Genomic DNA, 24,495 nt, shown 5'->3' on the forward strand with positions numbered 1-24,495 from the left:
ATTAGGGAAGTCGGCTCTCACTGCAAATTGCGCAGTAATGCTGGAATGTGACGTACCTGGATGACATTCGGATGATTGCGTTCCACACAGCTGGCTCAAGGTTGCTTGGCACACTCCTGACCAATCAGTAAGCTCACGCTGGAATGCCCATTACCAAGAAGCCCAGCATGGTCTGCACCTGTGTGGACACAGACAACCCCTGGATCCTCACAGTATTGCACTCTGGGCTGGCAGCAGTTCTGCGCGCAACTCCAGTTAACAGTGGCCTTGGTAATCGAATTCGGCTTATGACCCACTTACCGTCATTTGCAAGTAAATTCTCGTGTTCTCTGAATACACGCACACATACAGATTGCACCATTTGCAAGGTACTCTGATGCTAATGCAGCCAATGTTGTCATTTTCCTCATCACTTTGTGTATGCACCCATATAATTACAAGCACATGGGTGTGTTGTTCATAAGTGTGTTTCTAGTGTGCACATCACTCTGATGACTTCTTGTTTTCACACTATTAAGTTTCCCAACATCACCTCTGTCAGCAGTGGAACAATAGCTGCAGAAATGTGTGTGCTCTCCATGAACTTGGCGTGGGTCACCGCACATTTCCACAGTCATTTTACTTTTGATACATCTGAACGTTAGCGTGGAGGACGTACACCACATTTTTGTGCATACACAGGCTTTGTACATGAGGCCTCAGATCTTTTATTTGATAATGATGAAAGCGCAGGATAACGGGTCAGAGTTTTCCTCCAGGAGCCGGTTTAGTTTTAGTTTAGTTCATCTTGAAACTACAAGCTCCGGGGCATCCTGTCGAATTCTGGCAGTGAAGGGAGTACCTCTGTTCCAAAAACATCAACATGGAATTGGGAGAAAAAGAAAAAAACAAAAAAGCAAAAGGGTGCAGACACTCATGATTTCAGGTAAACCCACGACCCAAACATTGTCATCTGCTGCATCCCTCCAGGTCTCCCATCTTGGATTTTAGCCACTCATTGCCTTTTTGAAGTGCAGAGTGCTTGGCCTTGAACTGGTCCAAACGCTGATCAAAATCAGTGTGTGTGTCCATTCAAGAGAATTAATGTATAAACTGGTCACACACTGCCGATTGAACACTGTCCAGTTTGGACGACAAACTTTCCAAAGAAGGCTTCAAGTCTGCAGACAGCGCAACTTTGTGGTCGGCCAGCAGCAGGATAATCTCCATAGTTAAAGGTGCAGCAAGCGGCAGTTTCTCTGTCTCGTTCAGACTTACTTTTTTACTTACTTTTACACTGACATTTTGCAGGTGGTCAAAAAGCTGTAAATATGAAAAATAAAAATAAAACTGGGATTCTAAACAAAGTGTGATGTTTGCAAGGCAAAAAAAATTGCATAGTGCAAGCTGAATACGCGTCTGCTCTTGAAACACCATACTGGAAGCTCCCCCTTTTATGCATGTTTTAATATATGGAACTTTTGTATTTTAAAAGTAAAAAAACAAAAACAAGAAAGAGATGGGAAAAACTCAGTGTATTGCAAATATTAGTGTGGTATTTATTCAGTTTATACTGAGCACTGTGGCACGATTGAGTTTACACAGTGAACTGATCTGACTGGCAAACCTCTCTGCAAAAATCATGCAAACACGCCATGTGTGTTTAACTCCATCAATGCAGAAAAGGTGCATTATCCTCTGCAGTTACCAGGCATGGGTCACATCACCGCATCAGATGTCCATTTCAGACAAACATTTCTCCTGTCTCATAATGTCAATAAAAGCCTGCACATAATAGCTTGTAATTTTACAGTAAAATATAATGGTAGTATAAAAATCATCAGATCCAGCATCCACTTTGAAGGAAGGCACAGATTGTAAGGGAGCTTGATAGGTGAAAAGATTATGCGGCAGAAAGTAGACAGTGAACACAGAAATCACAGTAACAAGTTGCTCCTGAGGTAAGATCATTTGGTTTTCCAACAGAGGACTACATAGTGCTTTACAGATCTACAACTTCAATTAATTACTTAAAAAAAGTTCTAATAATCTGACTGATGCATAGCTAAACAATTTCCTCCACTGAGGCGGTAACATTTTGGCCCATCTGTCCGATAATTTGCAGGATATCTCAAACAAATACATTTTAATTATGCAAGTTTGGTGGTGTGGTAGGCCTTGGTTCACAGAATACCTGGTGTGACTGATTCAGATGCAGGGCCATTTTTAGCAAATATTTTACTAATTTCTCCCATTTACTTCTATGAACGTGGCTACAGGTATAACACTTGTCTGTGTAATAGTGGCTACCAAGCCCCAACTTCCACTGCACAAAAATGACGCCAACACAAAAGTGTCAAATTTCACAGCTCCTTTTATGACCATTTGAAGCTAGGCCCAAAACTGAGTTACTCCCCATAGAAGCCCATGTTAAAATGTCCAACAGGAATACGCATGCTTGTTTATGGTCTAGAACACGAACACACACACACACGCACAAAAAAAACAGTTCTGGACTTTACAGCTAGTTATACCTGAATGAAACGTGAACATACATAAAATTTTATACAACTCAACTCTTTAAGCTATATAGTTCCAAAAAAAGTAGGGGTGTAGTCACTTTGAGTGACAGTTGTTTGCCAGCAGACGCCAATGCTCCTATAGCAGTGGCTGCTAGCTGCTGTTAACTCAGCCGTCTTATTATTTGAGCATTTTATGACAAAGATCTAAGATAACATGGGTTACCATGTGGTTAGTTGAACGGATGAATTATCAAAAAAGTCAATTAATTCCTGTGTTTCTGTGAAGTGAAATTTTAAAATTATGTAATTTGTACATGAGCACAAGTTACCAGGTATTGATACCTTGGTGATGTTAACTCCACTGATGGGGGGCTGCAGTTACTGAAGCAGTATATCACTTATACTTTATTACAGCTGCACCAAAGCAGCCAGAAAATCACAGTGCAGTCCGCAAAAATACACGCTAATCAAACACCCAAACCAAAGTTAGCCTGTTAGCCTCAGCTTGTTTGGGAACTCAGACTGGCGTGTGTTCGGGCTTCATTCTTCCAGCCCACGTCACACTGATCTTTCCCACACTCCACCTCTTTACCTATTCATGATTTGGCCAGCATTACGAGCTGCCCCACTTGGACTTCAAATCCGCTCTTCAAATAAACAAAAACAAATGCCTGACTTCATAGATGACCAGTATTCAGACCAGTATTGTCCAGTATTCGCCTTATTGAGATATCCCATAAAACCTTGTGTGCCAGAGTCACTGCAATCAAGACAGCATAGAGAAACCACATCACGACAACTGCAAATGAACATTATCCTACCAAAATGTATTTTTTTATGCTTGTCATAACATTTATGAGACTGCATGCATGAGACATCTGAAAACTTGCTAAAACAAATATTCCAAATAGTCCATCTGCTACCTTCAACCTGCGTGGAATTTAACAAATGCAAGCTGAAGTCCAGACATCTTATACATATATTACTCTGGAACAAACAGTGTTAGAAAGGACAAACAGGGAGTTAAAGAGCAAACTTCACTTTCCCCCCGAACGACATAAAGAGGAAGTGATGGCAGCTCACTGCGATTTCCAATGAAAATAAACAACCTGAGCTTCTCCCATGTGTGCATAAAACAAACAATAATGTCTATAAACCCAGAAAATACATTCACGAGAGTTTTAGGCACAATATACAAAGAGTTTTATGTTGCAATGTTGATGCTGTTGTCTGTGTGCAGCAGTTAAATTTCAGCCTTATCACAGCGTCTCAATGCCGTTCTCAATGTTGCTGACATCTTGCAGAGCAGCAAAGTCTCTAAAATTCTACGGGATTTGAAATCTCAAGAGGGTGAATAAATACAGTCTCAGGTGGCTTCAGGTAAAGCCCCTGTCACATTGGCGTATTCGTAGAGCTGCTCATTGCAGCGTTGCGTTTCATTTAAATATGCATGTACTCAGCCCTTTTCAGTGTTCGTTCATACTCGCAGCTGTGTGTTCCCATTTTAATGTGTGCACACAGTTGCATGTACCATGCCGCTATTAAACCAGTTCAGTGCCATTTTTCTGCCTCTGTGGAAGTGCGTTCTGTTCTCTACTGCATGGTGTGGTGCGGCTCATTTAACATTATTATTTTATGCAACGAGTGCACGATTATTTTAAAGAGTCACAGCACTGATTAGACACACACACACAGAGAGACAGAGAGATATTTTATGAAACGACAACACAGTGAACAGTCCTCATATAATTAGTCCAGTATGATAAAGTGAAGCAACGATCTTGCAGTATTTATAGCTCCAGAAGAACAGGGAGATGAGAAATGGCGTACAGTACCGTGTTGAAGTGTGGGCGGGCTCACAATAGCGGACAGTAGCACGGCGCTACGTGTACTCGTGTGAAGGCTCCATGCTGTGCTGTATGCCAAAGAAAATTAAACATGTTTAATTTCTTTTGTCCTACGCGCGTAGCCCTCAACATACTGCTGCGTATTGAGAAAAAAAACTCTACATGAAGTGGGCGGAGAGCTGCTCATTACAGCGTAGATGACACGCTGTTTGTTTATTTACTTGGATCCCCATTAGCATCTGCAGTATAACTGCATCAGCTACTCTTTCTGGTGTCGTAGAGCTTTAATGAGCAGCTCTACGAATACGCCACTGTGACAGGGGCTTGAGATATTTCTACGCCTGCAGAGCAGTAAATGGACTACATTTATATAGCGCTTTTCCTTCTGCATCAGACACTCAAAGCACTTTACACATCAATGCCTCACATTCACCCCGATGTCAGGCTGCTGCCATGCAAAGCGCCCCCTACACACCAGGAGCAACTAGGGGATTAAGGACCTTGCCCGAGGGCCCTTAGTGATTTTTCCGGTCAGGCTGGGAATTGAACTGACGATCCTCTGGTCTCAAGCCCAACGCTTAACCACTAGACCATCACCTCCCCTGGATTTTTAGACATTATTGCATGTTTTACATAAACATGCAAGAAGCTCAGGTTGTTTCTCTGTTATTTTCAATGGGAATTGCTGTGAGCTGAAGATCGCTTCCTGTTCATGTAATTCTGGGGGAAAATGAAGTTTGCTCTTTAACGCCCTGCTTATTGCCCCCAGCAGTAGCGCTGAGTGTGTGCTGCTTCAACATTGGCTTGGTTTTTCTCATGGGAGATTTCCGTCAAAAAGGCAACACAACCTCCCCCAAAAGATAGGCAATTTTACATTATAAAAGTGTTTTTTCCTTTTAAAATAAAAACTCAAAGTAGTAGCACTGTACTAAATTGATAATCACTGCATGGTACTACCAGGTTCTGTTTTAGCCACTTGGACCACAACAGCACAGAAATGTCTATAGCCACGTCCAATTTTTACTTTGGCAAAACAGCATCCCCAACTACACTTCAAATCAGTTTAAGATAGATAAACAGAGAACTGTTGTACGTTGGCAGAGGTATATGTATGTTGTAAGCATGTCCTCTGATTTTTGTAATGAAGAAATTAAGATTGTTGAAATTACATCACAGAAGAGAAAAAAAACAAAAAAAAAAACAGGCGATGAATTACGTAAAATATGTATTCAGTCTTGGGTGTAAGACATTTACTGGCCTCCTCTGGTTCAGAGGCCTTTATTGAAATAGACACGTTGTATACTGTCTCCATATTGAGCCCTGATGCTGTCCTTCAACTCCAGCTCCAGCTTTGACACTGCCATGGAACTAGGAAGGGAGACAAAACAGAAAATTGAGACACTGTCAGTATTTACTTAAAATGTTACGTAGGCATTAGTCTGATCATGCACTTAAAAGTACAGTTACCATCTCTGAGGGAACAAGGAGCAAGCGACGGGCACCATGACCACCAGACTTGAAAACAAAGCACAAAATAGTTTAGTTAATGTTGAAACCACAAAGAAAAGCACATGTAATCCTGCTGACCCGCCAGAACCCTCACAGCTGTCCTACTTACAACACTCCCACCAATGTCACTTGAATCGGAAAATGAAGAAAAGTAATTCTCTGTGAAAAGACAGACAAGATGAACCACAATGGAATTTGGATAACAAGAGAACTCGACCCGAAGGGAAAGCGGTAAGCCCCAGTTCACACCTGGGGCCATGTTCACGTCGGGCTGACTTCCTGTATTCTGAGTTTTAAGGGTACATGGGTGATTCTTTAACTACGGGCACGATTGACCTTGTAAATGTAATTTCCAAACAATCTTTCATATAAACTGTTTAAGGACATTACAGTGTTGTGGTGGAAATTACGGCAATAGTGTGGGACAACTACATTTTGTTTAAAAAAAAAAAATCACAACAGTTGTATGACACTGAATACCCCAATTATGTTTTGATTATTTTACTGATATTTTATAACATTAGAAAAAATGTTTCTTTACCATTCATTTTTATCACTGAAGATCAAAAGTCTGGGTGTGGGACAAGCACAAAACGGCAATATTTGCATATAATGATGCTGAAAAAGTCATCATAGACTACTAGAACAAATTTCTTAACACACTTTCATTGTAAAGATAACTATAAAAGTGTGAAATTTCCCCTTTTTTCTGTTTTTCATACAATATGATCAAAGGACATAAGTGCCCGTAGTCTAAGAATCACCCACACATGGTATAAATATCAAGTATCTATCATGTATTGTGACGAAGTTGTTGTGTTCACAACGATTTATCACACACAGACATTAACATGACATAATGTCCTGCATACTAGAACAACATATTTCATATTCATGTTGGTGATTACAGCAGATTGTCAATAATCAAGGTAAAGCTCTCACCTGCATGAACTTGTATTTTTCCAGCCGTTCCATAATTATGGGAAGAATAACTGACAAGAAAAAAAAAAAAGAAGAGTAAAAAGTTACAGAGGAAGGGTTCGATTGTCATTTTAATGCTTGAATATTAAGCAGATCTTACACTTAGCCGCGTTAGGTGCCGAATTCCCCGAAGCAACACCTCGGCACAGATCACCACAAATCAGAAAAGGCTGGTTAAACCCGTGTTGGTTTTGAACATGTTCAAATTATTATCCGCAGATATCAAGAGATGAAGAGGAAGCGTACGCAAGTTGGAGCTCCAGAGATTTTTTTCTGCAAGTGCTATGGGGGAGTATGGCATTTTTATGAGGTTGCTATGAAATAAGGGCTCGTGTGTCACGGTGGCTTCTCTGCTTCACCTCTGCTGCATTCACGGGCATGCGTACACATAGCCACAATCTGATCTGCAACAGCCACTAATGGAGTTGGGCTGTCCTGAGCCAAGATGCCTGGGACTCTCACTGAGCACTATGGAAAAAAGTGACCTTTCTGTTCCAGAGGCTAGCCGAGAGCTGCTTGGGGGAAATTATTCCAACTACGCCAAACTGTATCTCAGCCTGTTATGGCTCCATAATCGGCCAAGTGTAAAAACAGCTTCCGGATATTACAATATTTTCTTTACATACTCATTCCAGGTGCTGCCATTGTGACCCGAGAGATGACCACCTGTGTGATGCCTTTTACCGCTGCTTTCTAGAGACACAAGAAAGGATTCGGTGTGAAAATTTACCATTGTTGTAATAAGCAAGTTATATAATTTCTTAAAGGCCATGTTTAGAGAGTGTTTACCTTAGAGTGGCCGAGTTTGTTACCATTCTCATCTGTAATTGCGATACCGCTCAAGAGTTCCCTTAAAAAAAAAAACAAAAAAAAAAACACAATCATCTATTTTATATAGCTTTGATTAAGACCCCCACAACAGCACAAAATGCTACATCTTAATAAAATTTTGATTTACATCACATGTAGATAGGTGGGACAGAGAGTATCACCTTTTTAAGCCTTTGCTCCGCCTCCTTTTCTATTCATGGGTGATTTTTTAACTACGGGCACTATTGGCCTTGTAAATGTAATTTCCACCACACCATTGCCTTACAATATAAAGCGCCTTGGGGCAACTGTTTGTTGTGATTTGGCACTATATACATGTGCTCTGATGTCGCTGTTTATCTCCATAGAAACTACCCAAACAAGCTTTCATACAAACTGTTTAGGGACATTACAGTGTTGTGGTGGAAATTATGGCAATAATGTGGGACAACTACATTTTGTTAAAAAAAAAAAAAAATAAAAAAAAATAACAGTTGTATGACACTGAATACCCCAATTATGTTTTGATTATTTTACTGATATTTTATAACATTAGAAAAAACATTTCTTTACCATTCATTTTTATCATTGAAGATCAAAAGTCTGGGTGTGGGACAAGCACAAAACGGCAATATTTGCATATAATGATGCTGAAAAAAGGTGAAAAAGTCATCATAGACTACTAGAACAAATTTCTTAACACACTTCCATTGTAAAGATAACTATAAAAGTGTGAAATTTTCCCTTTTTTCTGTTTTTCATACAATATGATCAAAGGACATAAGTGCCCGTAGTCTAAGAATCGCCCACATTGTTTCAGTAGGTTACAGACAAAGTTACAAGTCTAGTTGTTCCTCTGCATATTTTCTGTTTTAGTTGTCAACCAGCTCAACATGTGTAAAATCATCATCTGATTGTACCTCAGAGCTACCAGGTGAAAGAGTTTTAATAAAAATCTAATTCAGACTTTGTGTTATGCTCAGTGTGAATTATTGCCTCGTCCTAAAGATGTCTCACTTTCCCGTTTATTTATTTACTTACTTTTGGGATGCAAAGGTTTCATGCAGGAAATGCAGCAGTGTGCTGTGGCTGATCCTCTTAAAAATTTTTAAGGCTTGAAGTGATGTTGAGATTTGATCCCAAGGTGAAAAGACCAAAAACGGTACATTTTACTGCTGTAGAAGTCTTAAAATGTCACAACACTGCACTCACTGTTGCCTCATCATGGGAATATTAACACAGTTGGCGGCTGCTACGGCTACGAACGGAACCCAGCGAGCAACAAGAGGAGGCGCTCTCTGCAAAAAGAAGGTGAAAACAAAGAGTGACGAATGCAAATGTGACCTTTCCCATTGCTGAATTTTGATAAGATTTCTGTTTTTACGTTTTCAAAAACAAACAAAACGTATACACAATCAACATCTGAAGCTGTTGTGTGATTGGCAGTGGTGGGCACAGATAACCAAAAAATTAACTTCAATAACAGATTATCAGATAACTGAAAAGTTATCTTTGATAAAGATACACCCAAAAATGTATCAGAAGTTACAGATAATCAATAACCAATAAATTCCGGTGTTGTCTCTGGTACATTTGCAATTACTAAGAAGCTGAAATTGATTTTTATCACGACCGCATTTGAAAACATCAAAAGCGACAAATGACCCAAAGAATGAGTTAGTATTTCTATGTTTGGCCATGCTGCCCCCTATAGGAAGCTGCACAGGCAACTCTTGAGAGTACACACAAAAACAGCTCTTAGCTAATCGTAATGCTCCGGTCAGGCGGAGGTCTTGAAAAATAAAGTCATACTAACTTATGGTTTTGTGAAAATACTGACAGAATAACTCCATTAATGTAAATTCTGTCATTTGTACAAAGTTAAAATATAACATATCTTTTAATGAAGAATAATGTACTAATTCTGAGGTTTTGTAACAAACAGACCGCAAAGCATTCTGGGTAAAAGTGCCTCTGCTAAACACTGATTGGTTCAGTCATTCATTATGTAAACCAACACGTTAATGTGACGTGTGTTGGTTTAAAGATAAATGTGCTTTTGTAAAATATTCCATTTTTATGGAGCCCTGGAAGTGTCATCGCAAAATGTTTTGCATGTAGAGAGAATGTGCGCACGTTTTATTAGTGCCGTGCACACGTTTGATGTGTGCATGTTTTATGATGATGTAAAACATGCACTCAATATTAGTAAGTAAGTAAATTTATTTATATAGTGCCTTTCACAGACATAAGTCACAAAGCACTTCACGGGTTAAATTGCAATAATGAAAACAGATAAAACAAAGGACAAGGTTAACAATTGGTCAGTTCTGAAAAGCCTTATCTTGACACAAATGTTGGCTTTACACTGTCTGTTTTGGCCATTTTTCAGATGATTTTTCATTCGTGCGAGAATTTTTGGACCGAGTTTCAGGTTAATCGCGCGTCCTGCATCTCACGACCACCTCCTGCTGCTAAAAGCATCCAACCGCAGAGCTGTCTTGTAATGTTTTTTGTTGTTGTTGTTTTTAAACTTAATCTGAAAAAAAAAAAAAAAAAAAAAAGCCATTTGCAAAGCCAAAAAGTTGATTTGACCACTATCTGATATAACTGGGTTAAAATAAATAGAACACTGCCATCTACTGGTACCCAGACGCTTAGTACTTCGGGCGAATACTGCCATGAACACTACTGGCCAGTAGATGGCAGTAGTGGCCTTGAAAACTTGCCAAACAAAATTCCAGATAATCCGTGTCTGCTACATTTAAGATGCGTGGAATTTAACAAACGCAAATACACTAACGTCTATAAACCCAGAGAATATATTCACGAGAGTTTTAGGCACTAGAGTTTAATGCTGTTGTCCGTGGAGTCTAAACAGAGTGTCTGAAATGCATTTGTCCTGTCGCGAACGTCTGAGATTACCCTATGAGATGCTACCATAGATGCACAGCATGTGCTCACAAAACCTTAAAAATTAGCACATTACTTTAAAACGAAAACATATATCTGATATTTTCACTTTATAAAACTCAGACATGACAGTAATTTTAAATAACGTGCCCAAAATGAGTAGGTTAAAATTTGAACCATAAGTTAAAAATGTATGCCTCCGGATGACTTAGGTGATTTTGCGATTATATCAGTATGGTGTTAAAGGAAATGATTTTTTTTGGTCACCAGTTCTTTTGCTTACAGAGGATACAGTGGTTTCTTTTGAAAACAGCTCTCCTGTTTGTAGAGAGTAGGACAACATATCTATTAGGAAACTTTGAACAGGTTGTTCTCAACTGTTTTAAAAATGTTTTTTGCTGTTGAGCTTGGTTTACTATGTTATCGGTCTAAAAGTTATCGGACAGCAATTCATCGGAAGGTAATTAGTCCGATGATGGTTTTTAAATTTATCTAAAAAGATAATCTGATAATGAAAACATTATCTTCGATAATTATCTGTTATCGGATTATCGGAAGTGTGCTGGTGATTGATAGGAAAAGTAGCATTGCATTGTAGAAGACTGTAATGGGCCTGTCACACAATGATTTAGACAGCATATGCCGATTTATGAAAAATTTGGTGAATATGCTGGCTGCATTGAATAAGTTAAGCAGCTATCACACATGACGATTTAGCCAGCATATGCCAACGTATCAAAAATTCTGCCAATACGCCATTATACGGTAGGTGATACATTCAGCAAGTTCTGTGGTCATCTGGAACACATCAAATACATTTACGTACAGTAGTGTTCAGAATAATAGTAGTGCTATGTGACTAAAAAGATTAATCCAGGTTTTGAGTATATTACTTATTGTTACATAGGAAACAAGGTACCAAGCATTCATGATATGCACTCTTAAGGCTATGAAATCGGGCTATTAGTAAAAAAAAAACAAAAACAAAAAAAAAAAACAGTAGAAAAGGGGGTGTTCATAATAACAGTAGCATCTGCTGTTGACGCTACAAACTCAAAACTATTATGTTCAAACTGTTTTTTAGCAATCCTGTGAATCACTAAACTAGTATTTAGTTGTATAACCACAGTTTTTCCATGATTTCTTCACATCCGCGAGGCATGGAGTCAACCAACTTGTGGCACCTTCTGCACTGAAACCAAGCGTACTAACCACTTGGCCACCACCCCTGCCATAATATTTAAATATTTTAAGAATTCATACTGTTGGGATCATGTATGAGCCACAAAATGTAAAGAATCTGATTTAACTGGTGCAGATCAGGGGTAATATTCTGTAAAAGTAAACCATCTGGGGTAACATACATTAATCAAGACCTGACATTCCGACCAGAAGATTGTTTCTGATCCTTCTCCACAACATGAAACCCAAGAACATCATGTCACGCTCTTGAAAAAAAACTGGTTTGAGGTTTTAAGAGAAGAATTTTAGGATTTTGGAAAAGCGTTAAGAAAAGGCAGAAGTAGTGCAAAAACAACTGTGTAACGGGAATCCTATGTGCTCGTGGGTTCGCCCATAATCAGCTACACTCCTATGTACAGTGAGGAAAATAAGTATTTGAACACCCTGCGGTTTTGCAAGTTCTCCCACTTAGAAATCATGGAGGGGTCTGAAATTTTCATCTTAGGTGCATGTCCACTGTGAGAAACAAACAAAAAAAAAAAAAAAAATCCGGAAATCACAATGTATGATTTTTTTAATAATTTATTTGTATGTTACTGCTGCAAATAAGTATGTGAACACCTGTGAAAATCAATGTTAATATTCGGTACAGTAGCCTTTGTTTGCAATTACAAAGGCCAAACGTTTCCTGTAGTTTTCCACCAGGTTTGCACACACTACAGCAGGGATTTTGGTCCACTCCTCCATACAGATCTTCTCCAAAGTTTTCAGGTTTGAGGTTCAGGTCCCTCCAAAGATTTTCTATTGAGTTCAGGTCTGGAGACTGGCCAGACCACTCCAGGACCTAGAAATGCTTCTTACGGAGCCCCTCCTTAGTTGCCCTGGCTGTGTGTTTGATTGTCATGCTGGAAGACCCAGCCATGACCCATCTTCAATGGTCTTACTGAGGGAAGGAGGTTGTTTGCCAAAATCTCGTAATACAACCCCTGGCAATAATTATGGAATCACCGGCCTCGGAGGATGTTCATTCAGTTGTTTAATTTTGTAGAAAAAAAAGCAGATCACAGACATGACACAAAACTAAAGTCATTTCAAATGGCAACTTTCTGGCTTTAAGAAACAGTATAAGAAATCAGGAAAAAAAAAATTGTGGCAGTCAGTAATGGTTACATTTTTAGACCAAGCAGAGAGAAAAAAAATATGGACTCACTCAATTCTGAGGAATAAATTATGGAATCACCCTGTAAATTTTCATTCCCAAAACTAACACCTGCATCAAATCAGATCTGCTCGTTAGTCTGCATCTAAAAAGGAGTGATCACACCTTGGAGAGCTGTTGCACCAAGTGGACTGACATGAATCATGGCTCCAACATGAGAGATGTCAATTGAAACAAAGGAGAGGATTATCAAACTCTTAAAAGAGGGTAAATCATCACACAATGTTGCAAAAGATGTTGGTTGTTCACAGTCAGCTGTGTCTAAACTCTGGACCAAATACAAACAACATGGGAAGGTTGTTAAAGGCAAACATACGGTTAGACCAAGGAAGACATCAAAGCGTCAAGACAGAAAACTTAAAGCAATATGTCTCAAAAATCGAAAATGCACAACAAAACAAATGAGGAACGAATGGGAGGAAACTGGAGTCAACGTCTGTGACTGAACTGTAAGAAACCGCCTAAAGGAAATGGGATTTACATACAGAAAAGCTAAACGAAAGCCACCATTAACACCTAAACAGAAAAAAACAAGGTTACAATGGGCTAAGGAAAAGCAATCGTGGACTGTGGATGAAAGTCATATTCAGTGATGAATCTCAAATCTGCATTGGACAAGGTGATGATGCTGGAACTTTTGTTTGGTGCCGTTCCACTGAGATTTATAAAGATGACTGCCTGAAAAGAACATGTAAATTTCCACAGTCATTGATGATATGGGGCTGCATGTCAGGTAAAGGCACTGGGGAAATGGCTGTCATTACATCATCAATAAATGCAAAAGTTTACGCTGATATTTTGGACACTTTTCTTATCCCATCAATTGAAAGGATGTTTGGGGATGATGAAATCAATTTTCAAGATGATAATGCATCTTGCCATAGAGCGAAAACTGTGAAAACATTCCTTGCAAAAAGACACATAGGGTCAATGTCATGGCCTGCAAATAGTCCGGATCTTAATCCAATTGAAAATCTTTGATGGAAGTTGAAGAAAATGGTCCACGACAAGGCTCCAACCTGCAAAGCTGATCTGGCAACAGCAATCAGAGAAAGTTGGAGCCAGATTGATGAAGAGTACTGTTTGTCGCTCATTAAGTCCATGCCTCAGAGACTGCAAGCTGTTATAAAAGCCAGAGGTGGTGCAACAAAATACTAGTGATGTGTTGGAGCGTTCTTTTGTTTTTCATGATTCCATAATTTTTTCCTCAGAATTGAGTGATTCCATATTTTTTTTCCCCTCTGCTTGGTCTAAAAAAGTAACCGTTACTGACTGCCAAAATTTTTTTTCCTGATTTTTTATAGTGTTTCTTAAAGCCAGAAAGTTGCCATTTAAAATGACTTTAGTTTTGTGTCATGTCTGATCTGCTTTTTTTCTACAAAATTAAACAACTGAATGAACATCCTCCGAGGCCGGTGATTCCATAATTTCTGCCAGGGGTTGTACATGACCCCATCCATCCTCCCTTCAATACAGTGCAGTCGTCCTGTCCCCTTTGCAGAAGAGCACCCCCCAGAGTATAATGTTTCCACCCCTATGCTTCACCGTTGGGATGGTTTTTTTGGGGTTGTTCTCATCCTCTAAACATGGTAAGCGGAGTTGATTCAAAAAAGCTCTATTCTGGTCTCATCTGACCACATGACTTTCTCCCATGCCTCCTCTGGATCATCCAGATGGTCACTGATGAACTTCAAATGGGCCTGGACATGAGCTGACTTGAGCAGGGGGACCTTGCTGCCCTGCAGGATTTTAAACCATGACAGCATCATGTGTTACTAATGTAATCTTTGTGACTGTGGTACCAGCTCTCTTCAGGTCATTGACCAGGATCTCCTGTGTAGTTCTGAGCTTTCTCAGAATCATCCTTACCCCACAAAGTGGGATCTTGCATGGAATCCCAGACCGAGGGAGATTGACAGTCATCTTGTGTTTCTTCCACTTTCTAATAAATAATCATAAGAGTTGTTGTCTTCTACCAAGCTGCTTGCCTGTTGTCCTGCAGCCCATCCCAGCCTTGTGCAGGTCTACAGTTTTGTCCCTGGTGTCCTTAGACAGCTCTTTGGTCTTGGCTATGGTGGACAGGTTGGAGTGTGATTGATTGTGTGAACAGGTGTCTTTTATATAGGTAACAAGTTCAAACAGGTGCAATTAAGGTAAAGAGTAAAGAAGGTAAAGAGTGCAGAATAAGAGGACTTCTTAAAGAAAAATTAACAGGTCAACCAGAATTCTTGCTGGTTGGTAGGTGTTCAAATACTTATTTGCAGCTTATTTTATTTTTTAGATTGTCTCTCACAGTGGACATGCACCTAAGGTGAAAATTTCAGACCCCTCCATGATTTCTAAGTGGGAGAACTTGCAAAATCGCAGGGTGTTCAAATACTATTTTCCTCACTATATATATATTACCATGAAGACCCACCTTGGATCTGCTGTGGACCAGGGAGCAGCCGAAGGCAGTTACTTTTTACTTGTGTTTGCGCATTGCAACACTAGGACCTGATGGATGGTGCAGAATGTACAGCCATACAAAATTATGAATTTCATATTTCAAGACTACAGTCAGTGTATGGTCTGCACGTGCACTAGCATGTTCACCACTGAGGTAAAGGTTTTTTGAGTGGTCACTGTTCGAAATTCTCATAAGCAATGTGTTTTTGCAGAAAACAGTCAAAGAGTTTTGTGCCATAATGCAAACATTTTCACTCAGTGCACCCTGAACTGTGTTTGCACCTTTGTGTAGAGGTTCAGTCCCACAGCTGTTGCCAAAGCTGTGCTGGTTGCCGTTACGTACGCCACACCGATCTGCCTGTGACAAAACAACAGCGACACAGAGTTCTTATAATATTCTTCAAACCAAGCAGCCACTGCATCTACACACCTCAAAATCTAATCAAAGTTTCTTTGACCATAGGGCCACCACTCCATAATTTTATGTCGACTTCTCACTTGGGAGTGATGGGAGAAGCAGCGTTTCGGTTGGTGTAGTTGACCAGAGCGTTGAAGGACTGATTCACCCACTGCCAGAACACCACAGCAGGAACACTCCTACATACAGTAGCAGAGTTTTGAAGCCTCCTCTCTCAAATTTCACAACAGAAGAAAACTCACTTCGCACAGAGTTTGGCACCTGTAGAATTGCAGCATGGCGCCGGTGATAGCCATGCCTCCTGGGACCTGGAAGGACATGCGGCCGATGAGGTTCATGCGTTCGCCCGTGTCTGGGTGGAAGGCTGAGTCGTAAAGCTTCTTTGCATAGTGGAGCTGCTGCTCTGTGGTGCCGGGCGGAATGGATCCTTCCCTAAAGACGGCCCATAAAACAAAAACCCACACTTAACATACCGACACTCACAACTGAGACTGCAAACAACAGCTACTGTCTTTACAGACTGACCTAGCTTTTTATTAATAATAAAAAAAAGATTGTAATTTAGTTTGACTTTCTTTTAGCTTCTCCCTTTATTTCAGGGTCACTACCACATGTTGATTTACCGCAAGATTAAACACCCACTACCCTTTTTGACAACAAGGAGAACAAGCATCATTGATGTGCCCAAATTAAAAAGATAGGTCTAAAATGTGATATTTTATTATAACTGTTACCATCATTCAGTGGGTTATTATTCATGTGTTCAGCATATTTTTATATTAAAAATAATAATAAAAATTATGGTTTGCCAATCAATATTGTTTTATCCAATAAATATGAAGCTACTAGTTAGGTAGTTCATTAAGCCGTGTGGTGGCCGTGCCCATTCTCTGTGCAACGTGGAGCCAAGTCAGTTAAGGGCAACCAGTGTAAAATGTGAAAATGTGTGGCAACCACAAGCGAGCAAAAAAAAAAAAAAAAGGGGGGGGCTGAAAGAACTTACTATGGTAGACAAAGTTTACTGGGGTTTGTTGGTAGCTGCTGCCCAAATATGAGGCTATTTGTTACCATCATCTGAGGTGATGTCAGGTAGAGATCTTGTTCTTGCATTTAGATCAACACCTTGCCTCGTTTCTCTCTACATTTAAAAAGGTTCTCTTTGCAGCACCTCTCAAGCTCCATCAGGTTGGATGGGGAACGTCGGTACACAGCCATTTTCAGATTTCTCCAGAGATGTTCAAACGATGAGAATGTTTCTCATTGTCTGAGAGTCCTTCAGGTGCCTTTTGTCAAACTCACCATGTGCCTTTTACTAAAGAGTGGCTTCGGTCTGGCTATTCTACCATACAGACCTGATTGGTGTATTGCTGCAGAGATGGTTGTCCTTCTGGAAGGTTCTCCTCTCTCCACAGAGGAATGCTGGAGTTCTGACAGAGTGACCATCAGGTTCTTTGTCACCTCCTTGACTAAGGCCCTTCTCCCCCGATTGCTCAGTTTAGATGGGCGGCCAGCTCTGGGAAGAGTCCTGGTGGATCTTAACTAATTCCATTTACAGATGATGGTGCCCACATGAGGTCAATTCCTTTGACTTCATGCTTGGTTTGTGCTCTGACATGCACTGTCAACTATGGGACCTTTTATGTAGACAGGTGTTTGCATTTCCAAATCATGTCCAATTCACTGAATTTATCCCAGGTGGACTCCAATTAAGTTGTAGAAACATCTCAAGGATGATCTGTGGAAACAGGATGCACCTAACCTCAATTTTGAGCTTCATGGCAAAGACTGAATACTTATGTACATGTGATTTCTGCGTTTTTATTTTAAATAAATTTGCAAATTCTCATAAAAACTTTTTTCACATCGTCTACGGAATGTTGTGTGTAGATTTTTGAGAAAAAAAAATTAATTTAATCCATTTTTGAATAAGGCTGTAACCTAAAAAAAAAAAAGTGTAAAAAGTGCAGCGCTGTGGATACTTTCTGGGTGCACCGTACATTACGTTCAAATTCAATTCATTTCAACAAACGTCTTTCAAAAAACATGTTCAGGAATGAAGGACATTGAACAGGGTAAACCACAGTTGTCCATTTTAACACAATGTTGTGCAAAATGCAACAACGCTGTCATGTCTGTTGATCAAGTACAATTAATTTCTACTTCAAAGGTACCACAGCTCCTGCCATCTACCATCTGTCATGACAGGTGACAGTAGTTCTGCTATAATGACTAGTGTAGCTGTTTTTCCAGTCGACATGTGAATGCAACAACTGCAAACTGTTCGTATCAACCAATAACTTTTAGCATTAACCGTTAACCGTTGCTATTCACTGTTGGTACGATGCATATGCCAGTGCTAACTGATAACGCATCATGCTAACTTTTAACACTGCTGTTCCCTATGAGCATGACATGTATGTCAGTGCTAACTGATAACGCATGGACGCATATACTACTACTAACTATGGGCTAGCATTTCTTTTAAAAGTGTCTGTTAGAAGTCAAACATCGTGCCAACATAATTCTCAGAATAAAGAGCAGTGCCCTCCACATATGAAAATCTGGTAATTCCTGAAAAACTCATTTATGTTTATAATCTCTTATAATAAGACAACATTTCTGTTTTGCGTGCACATTTTTCTATCTCCATTTCTTACCTGCAGCTCTGCACGAGTGCTTTGGCATCATCCAAACGTGAGTCACATAAGAGCGCCGTTCGACAGTCAGTGATGTTGAAGAAGTGTTTCAGCCGGCCCATGAACGAAGACTGGTCCCATCGTGGAGCATCAATGTCAAATGATCTCAAAGCCATCACGATTCTTTAAAAGCAGTCCAAACTTAATGCATTAAGTGGCCAGAGCTTCTATGGACTCTGCACAAGGCTGCAGTCTGAACCTGGAAGAAACATCAAATGCACAAACTCACAATTTTCCCATGCGCAAATGAAACGAAAAATGACTCATAGGTGAATTGCGCACAGCAGCTGGAAGTCTTACTGTTTTCACCTACACATGTGTGTCCGTCCATTAAACAAATATCTCAAAAACTAGTCAAGTTATTTTAACCAAATTTTGTACAGCAGTTAAGTTCCCCCCAAAAGGATGAGCTCACTAACTTCTGAGGTTCAGGTTTCAGAGATCAAGGTCACACTCCAAAGTCATTTTTTTTTTTGCCCAATTGAAACCAAATTGGCAGAGCAGTCTCATTTGAGGGTGGGCACTTTGTATATCCCCATCAGAAACACGGCACTTTCTGAGTTTTTGGGCAAATTACACGGCAAACAAAGCGAAAATGCAAAGACAAAGTGACAATGTCACAGAAAGTGGACATGTGTTGCGGTTTGTTTATGACTCGGAGCACCAACATGTCGAGGTGGTTGTGCAGGTGAGAGAACACAGCTGGTTAGCTGTGTAGGCTTAACCTTAGCGACACAACCTCTCCCAAGTGTCTCGTCTTCCCTTGTCCACTAGGAACAGGGGGGGAAGAAAAAAAAAAAAACCTGCACTTTTCATGACCATTTCGGCAATTGCAACCGAAAACAAGACCAGTACACCATTTTTCTGTGTGAAGTAACGCTGTGTCTATGTTGCGCAATGGCAGTCTGTCGCCAGACGTGGTCAATCCCGCAATATCACGCAGAGGTTCAAACCAAATTGTGCTGCCCTACCGAGGGAAAATTTTCTCAATCTTGTAATTTGTCAATCAGAGAGGATAGGCCCATGGTTACCAGGAAGTCAGATGTGGACTTTCAAAATATACAATTGCATTCCACCTTGAGTGAACTTGAAGGAGCAGTACGGTGGCTTAGAGGTTAGTGCTGTTGCCTCACAGTAAGAAGGTCCTGGGATTGCCTGACCTGCCATCGGGGCTTCTTGTTTCATCAGAGCCCCGTTAGCCGTCTTGTGTTCAGGGTTCCTGTCAATTCATTGTGGCTCCTGTAGAGGCCAACAGGCAATCCTCTACTTGAGCTGCTACCCAGGTGTTATGATGCGGACAAGGGGTTGGATTTTGACACCCAATGTAAGTGAGTATAGGAAGGAAAAAAAAAAAAAAAAAAAAACAGTATGAATACATAAAATTAATGAATTTGAAGATCACAATCAATGTTACTGAAGCTTTGGCTGTTTATTGTGGCAACACTGTCAGATAAGCCCACAGTTACTGTTGAACATAGATAGAATGTCATATGTCAGCTTTTAATTTGACCTTGAACATATTCAATGTCAGACCCCAGTTTCTGTCATGAAGCAGAACATTCCCACTGATACAGTAACCTTAGGGCAGTCGCCTTTGCACTTTCTGGAGTGTCGATATCCAGTTTTCATTAACCTTCTGCATGACCAGTCAGACCTAGTTTCAGCTTATGTAATAGTAAGAGTTTTAGCTCTGTGGGTCAAGGGTCACCTGTTAGCTTTTAACTCTCTGAAAGTGAGTCTTAACTAACAGTGTCCAGATAGGCACACAAACACAATCTAAAATCAAAGTTCTGGACAAACATGTGACACGAGCTCCTTGGAAACTGCTCAACTCCGCTGTTAGTTTAGAAACAGAGTTAAAGGCTTTCAGTTCCTTGTGGAAAACGCTACATACAAGAGCTAAATCTAATGTGATTTTTATACCATAGCACACATATGGACTTAATCCTGCCCATGAACACATACATAACTGTTTTTCTATTGCAACCTGAAAAAAGGTATGATGCATGTCATCAGTTGAATAATCATTTATGTTATCAAAAAAAATAAAAAAATAAAATAAAAAGAAATAAACTATTTTGATAACTGAATAAAAGTTTTGATTTGCTCTCACCTGACAAATGGAATTTGAGCCTCTTTCTTTTGCACTTAAGACAAACTAATTTGGACAGTTTTCTCCCAAATCATGTTTTAAATAATTAAGATGCTTTAGACATGTTTTAGATTAAAATAATAAAATCAATCTATTTTGGCAAATTGAAGAATTATGAAACACTTTTGAGCACTGGGCTGCTGTGAAAGTCACTTTTTAAAAATGTTTTCTGACATTTATAGACGAAACAATTAATTGTAAAAGAAAAAAACTTTTGCCATTCAATGTACAATGAAAGTACTTCTTTCATACATCTTTTCCACATGTGGCTGCATGTTCAAATGTGCATCTTTTTAAAATTGTCAGTTCACCTCCTAATAACATTGGGAATTTGAAGACTCTGGCGGTAATAGGACTGGACTTAACGCTGAGCACAGAGAGACGAGCACAGGCAAAGTCTCTGCAATACCCGATGGCCATATTTGATGGCTTTGGGTAACCAGAATAATTAAAGAATGGGCAGACTGTGTGAACGGGAATATTTATACCAGAACTTTTCATCTGCATTGCAAATTACTCAGATAACTTGAAACACCATTCAAAACAGTTTCAAAACACCAAATTTCAAACAAGAAAGGCATCGCGTGCTGTGCTGCCAACTCCTGAACACTGGCACGTGCTGGACAGTTCAAGAATGTGCATCCATATCAAATAAAGAAGTTAACATTAAAAGGCTACAGTCAGTACAGGATCATGTACACTGCTTTTGAGGCTTTCAGTTCTGTTTTGTATGTCTGATTTTTAGTCTATTGAGTTTACTGCTGCTGTGACAGAAAACTGAAGCAGATCTTTCTTCATCTTTGCTGATCAGCATGTACAACCAGTTAATAGTCTGTAGATGTTTTACTACATGTGTCACAATAAGTAACGCGGATCAGATGTGTGTCGTGGGAAAGATAAAATAAGCTAAGCTGAGTTTGCTGCGTGAGAACAGCGCAGCTGGCACACAGATCTTATAGCACAGGATCACTGGACAAACTGGATCTGCAGGCCACGGGCTGAATGCTTGTGGATATCAGTTTTCAAAGCTGTGCATGAGTACGAGCCATTATCCTCATGCATGTCTGCAATTTGAGTGAACTAAACTTGCTGTAACAAAGTGCTGTGTTAATGTTTTCTTTACCAAACTGCTCGCTGTGAAAGGAGCTGGACGTTTCCGAGCAGGCGCAGAGAATGACGCAACTTACGGTACAACTTACCAGCTGTCTAAATGAACGAGGGATGAATCAAACACGGGTTACGGCGGAGACAAATTAATCAAAAATCATAAAACAAAAAAACCCCGAACACATACCTCCGTGCGTGTTTCCTCAGACGGCAGCGCTGACATACGATTAAAAGTCCTCGTGTGGCAGCAAAAGGGGAGGCGGGAGCGTGCACGTGGCACGACGTCATCCAATCACCTGCCGGGGTAGGTCCAGCTCCCAATCAGAAAGGCGCCAAAAATTACTTATTTTCTAACAAACGTTACACGATATTTTGCTTTTTAAATAGCAGCGAGGCTTCTTGAGTTGGTTTACGCGAGGTTTAATGACAAAATAACTGCTGTGCTAGCTAATTAGCTCGTTAATTCTTTTTCACTTGGCCGGTTTTTTTTTCTCCATATCACATATGAACAGCCTTGATTATTCGACAAACATACCGGTAGTTACTCGCGTTTACGGTAATAACGTCTGCTCTGTGAGTAACAACTGTCCAGAAAAAAATTAAAACGTGTTGGAAACACAAAACCTTTGCAGGTGACGGTATACCTTCTTCGTTCTTTTTAATAATGGACAGACCAAAGTAACAAGCGTATATCGCCACCTATTGTGTCGGAATGGAACCATAGTTATAGAAAGGGTAGAGGGCGCACTCGCTGTACTGCGCACACAACGCAGCTGTGCCGCCCTAACCTCGTCCAAGATTTTGAAAGTGGTGAAAACACGGAGTTAAATTATAACTCTGTGGCAAAACATCAGTAAAATGGCCGGTTTTTCAAAGTTAACATACACACTTAACAACTTAACATGAAAATCCTCTACATACTCAGACAACTCCAGACTGACTCAGGGCCATTCATAAAATATATGCACATGGTATTTACAACAACACAACTTATTTACTGTGCAGGATCAAAAGACTCGTCATTCCTGTTCTGTTATATATGAAAGGCATGTAAAGACATTTACAAAAGGGACTACTAAATTATTTAGAAAAGGTGTGTCCTCTTTCCTGTAGAGATATATACAAGAGATGTGTTCCCTGCTCAGTTATTTACAAAAGCACATTTTCCAATTTGTAAAAGGTACAACTTTCATGTTAGGGTTTTGCAACACACATACCAGTTGTGATAAATGTTTGGTGTTCCCTGTCATTTGCACTTGAATGCATACTGAAAAAAAAAATTCCTTCACATTTTATGTGAATTAGAGCAGGAACCTTTATTGCAGTCAGTGTTGCGAACAGACAAATGATGGAATTCTAGTATTATCAGAAAAGTGAAAAGAAAAAAAATCATTTAAATCCACTGGGTAACTGCAGCAAGTTAGAAAGATTCCTGTTCAGTCTGTAAATCTTTTCTTCCTTTTGATTCCACTGCTAATTCATTACTGGATTTCAGTCTATTGACTGGCTCCAAAACAAAATTACTTTAATCAGTTGATGACGTTTGGATGGTTAATTTTTATGAACATCTTTATCTGTGTAGAGTCGTCCATGGTGGTGCAGAATGATTTGCATAAAAGCATTGAGATCATTTTGACGAAGTGGTTGCCATGATCAACTTCTTCCAACAAGTTATGCTGTTGAAAATGATCTGGCTGGTCCAGGAATACCATAGGCTTTGTGGCCTCTAACACCTCAAGCTGTACCTTAGTGAGGACATCATGGAACATGTCCATCGATCTGTTGTTTTGTCTCAGTGGTCTCCTAAGAAGAAACAAGACAAAATAAATAAGACTCCAATCTCTTTTGAGTTCTTTTTTAAGGGGATCACAAGGCTTGCATCCATGCTCAAGGAAGAAATATAGTGATGGTAGGTGGCGATACAGAATGGTCAGGGAGGGGCTGCTTTGCCAGTTGCTTTCTGGAATGGCACAATTTTTATTTATGGCCTGGATGTTCTGGGAATACTGTCAGCACAGCAGACTGTAATAAAAGGTGGTAGGTGGTGTCCTGATCATCTCTCACATGAATTCCTGTGGGTAAGAAAGCAGATCTGTTTACTTTGAGAAACGTTTTCAAATGCTTATTATATATATATATATATATATATATATATATATATATATATATATATATATATATATATATATATATATATATATATATATATATATATATATATATATATATGCATTTCAATTTATTTTCCTTTATATAGCACCAAATCACAACAGAGTTGCCTCAAGGCGCTTCACACAGGTAAGGTCTAACTTTACCAACCCCCAGAGCAACAGTGGTAAGGAAAAACTCCCTCTGAGGAAGAAACCTCAAGCAGACCAGACTCAAAGGGGTGACCCTCTGCTTGGGCCATGCTACAAACATAAATTACAGAAACAATTCACAGAACAATCCACGGATGAATATACAAGAATTGCTGTTGGTGAAAAGGACAGGAGGGTCGCCAACACAAATACAACTCCCATCTCTGGATGGAGCTGCACCTTAAACAGAGAAAAAACAGAATCAGGCATCAGAAAGACAAAAAATACAGTATAATTTGCTAGCATTAAACAACAAGAAAAACAGAGAAATACTAAGGTGATCAACGGCCGCTAGCCCTAAGCTTCACTAAAAGACCCAGAATTTAGGTAAAGTTGAGGACGCGGCCCACTC

At 39.7% G+C, this 24,495-nt stretch overlaps 1 protein-coding gene across 3 annotated transcripts in view; it reads right to left on the reverse strand.

Annotated features, from left to right (window-relative positions):
- Positions 1-5,296: 5,296 nt before the first annotated feature.
- The window catches only part of sfxn2 (sideroflexin 2), a 34,165-nt gene continuing 14,966 nt past the window's right edge, over positions 5,297-24,495 (reverse strand). The window contains exons 1-13 of one of the 3 annotated variants that reach the window (XM_034193774.1): positions 21,971-22,423; positions 18,486-18,723; positions 16,090-16,260; positions 15,909-16,007; positions 15,693-15,768; positions 8,861-8,946; positions 7,628-7,688; positions 7,465-7,531; positions 6,800-6,849; positions 5,967-6,016; positions 5,816-5,863; positions 5,571-5,716; positions 5,297-5,531 (exon numbers count right to left, since the gene is read on the reverse strand). In XM_034193774.1, the coding sequence (XP_034049665.1) occupies positions 5,617-5,716; positions 5,816-5,863; positions 5,967-6,016; positions 6,800-6,849; positions 7,465-7,531; positions 7,628-7,688; positions 8,861-8,946; positions 15,693-15,768; positions 15,909-16,007; positions 16,090-16,260; positions 18,486-18,640 (963 nt within the window). In that variant the 5' untranslated portion in view covers positions 18,641-18,723; positions 21,971-22,423 and the 3' untranslated portion in view covers positions 5,297-5,531; positions 5,571-5,616. Of the gene's footprint in view, positions 5,717-5,815; positions 5,864-5,966; positions 6,017-6,799; positions 6,850-7,464; positions 7,532-7,627; positions 7,689-8,860; positions 8,947-15,692; positions 15,769-15,908; positions 16,008-16,089; positions 16,261-18,485; positions 18,724-21,970; positions 22,424-24,495 lie in introns of those variants that run through there. The other 2 variants (XM_034193775.1, XM_034193773.1) reach the window with 2 other exon arrangements.

The sequence above is a fragment of the Thalassophryne amazonica genome, chromosome 18, assembly GCF_902500255.1.
Source record: "Thalassophryne amazonica chromosome 18, fThaAma1.1, whole genome shotgun sequence".
NCBI lineage: Eukaryota > Metazoa > Chordata > Actinopteri > Batrachoidiformes > Batrachoididae > Thalassophryne > Thalassophryne amazonica.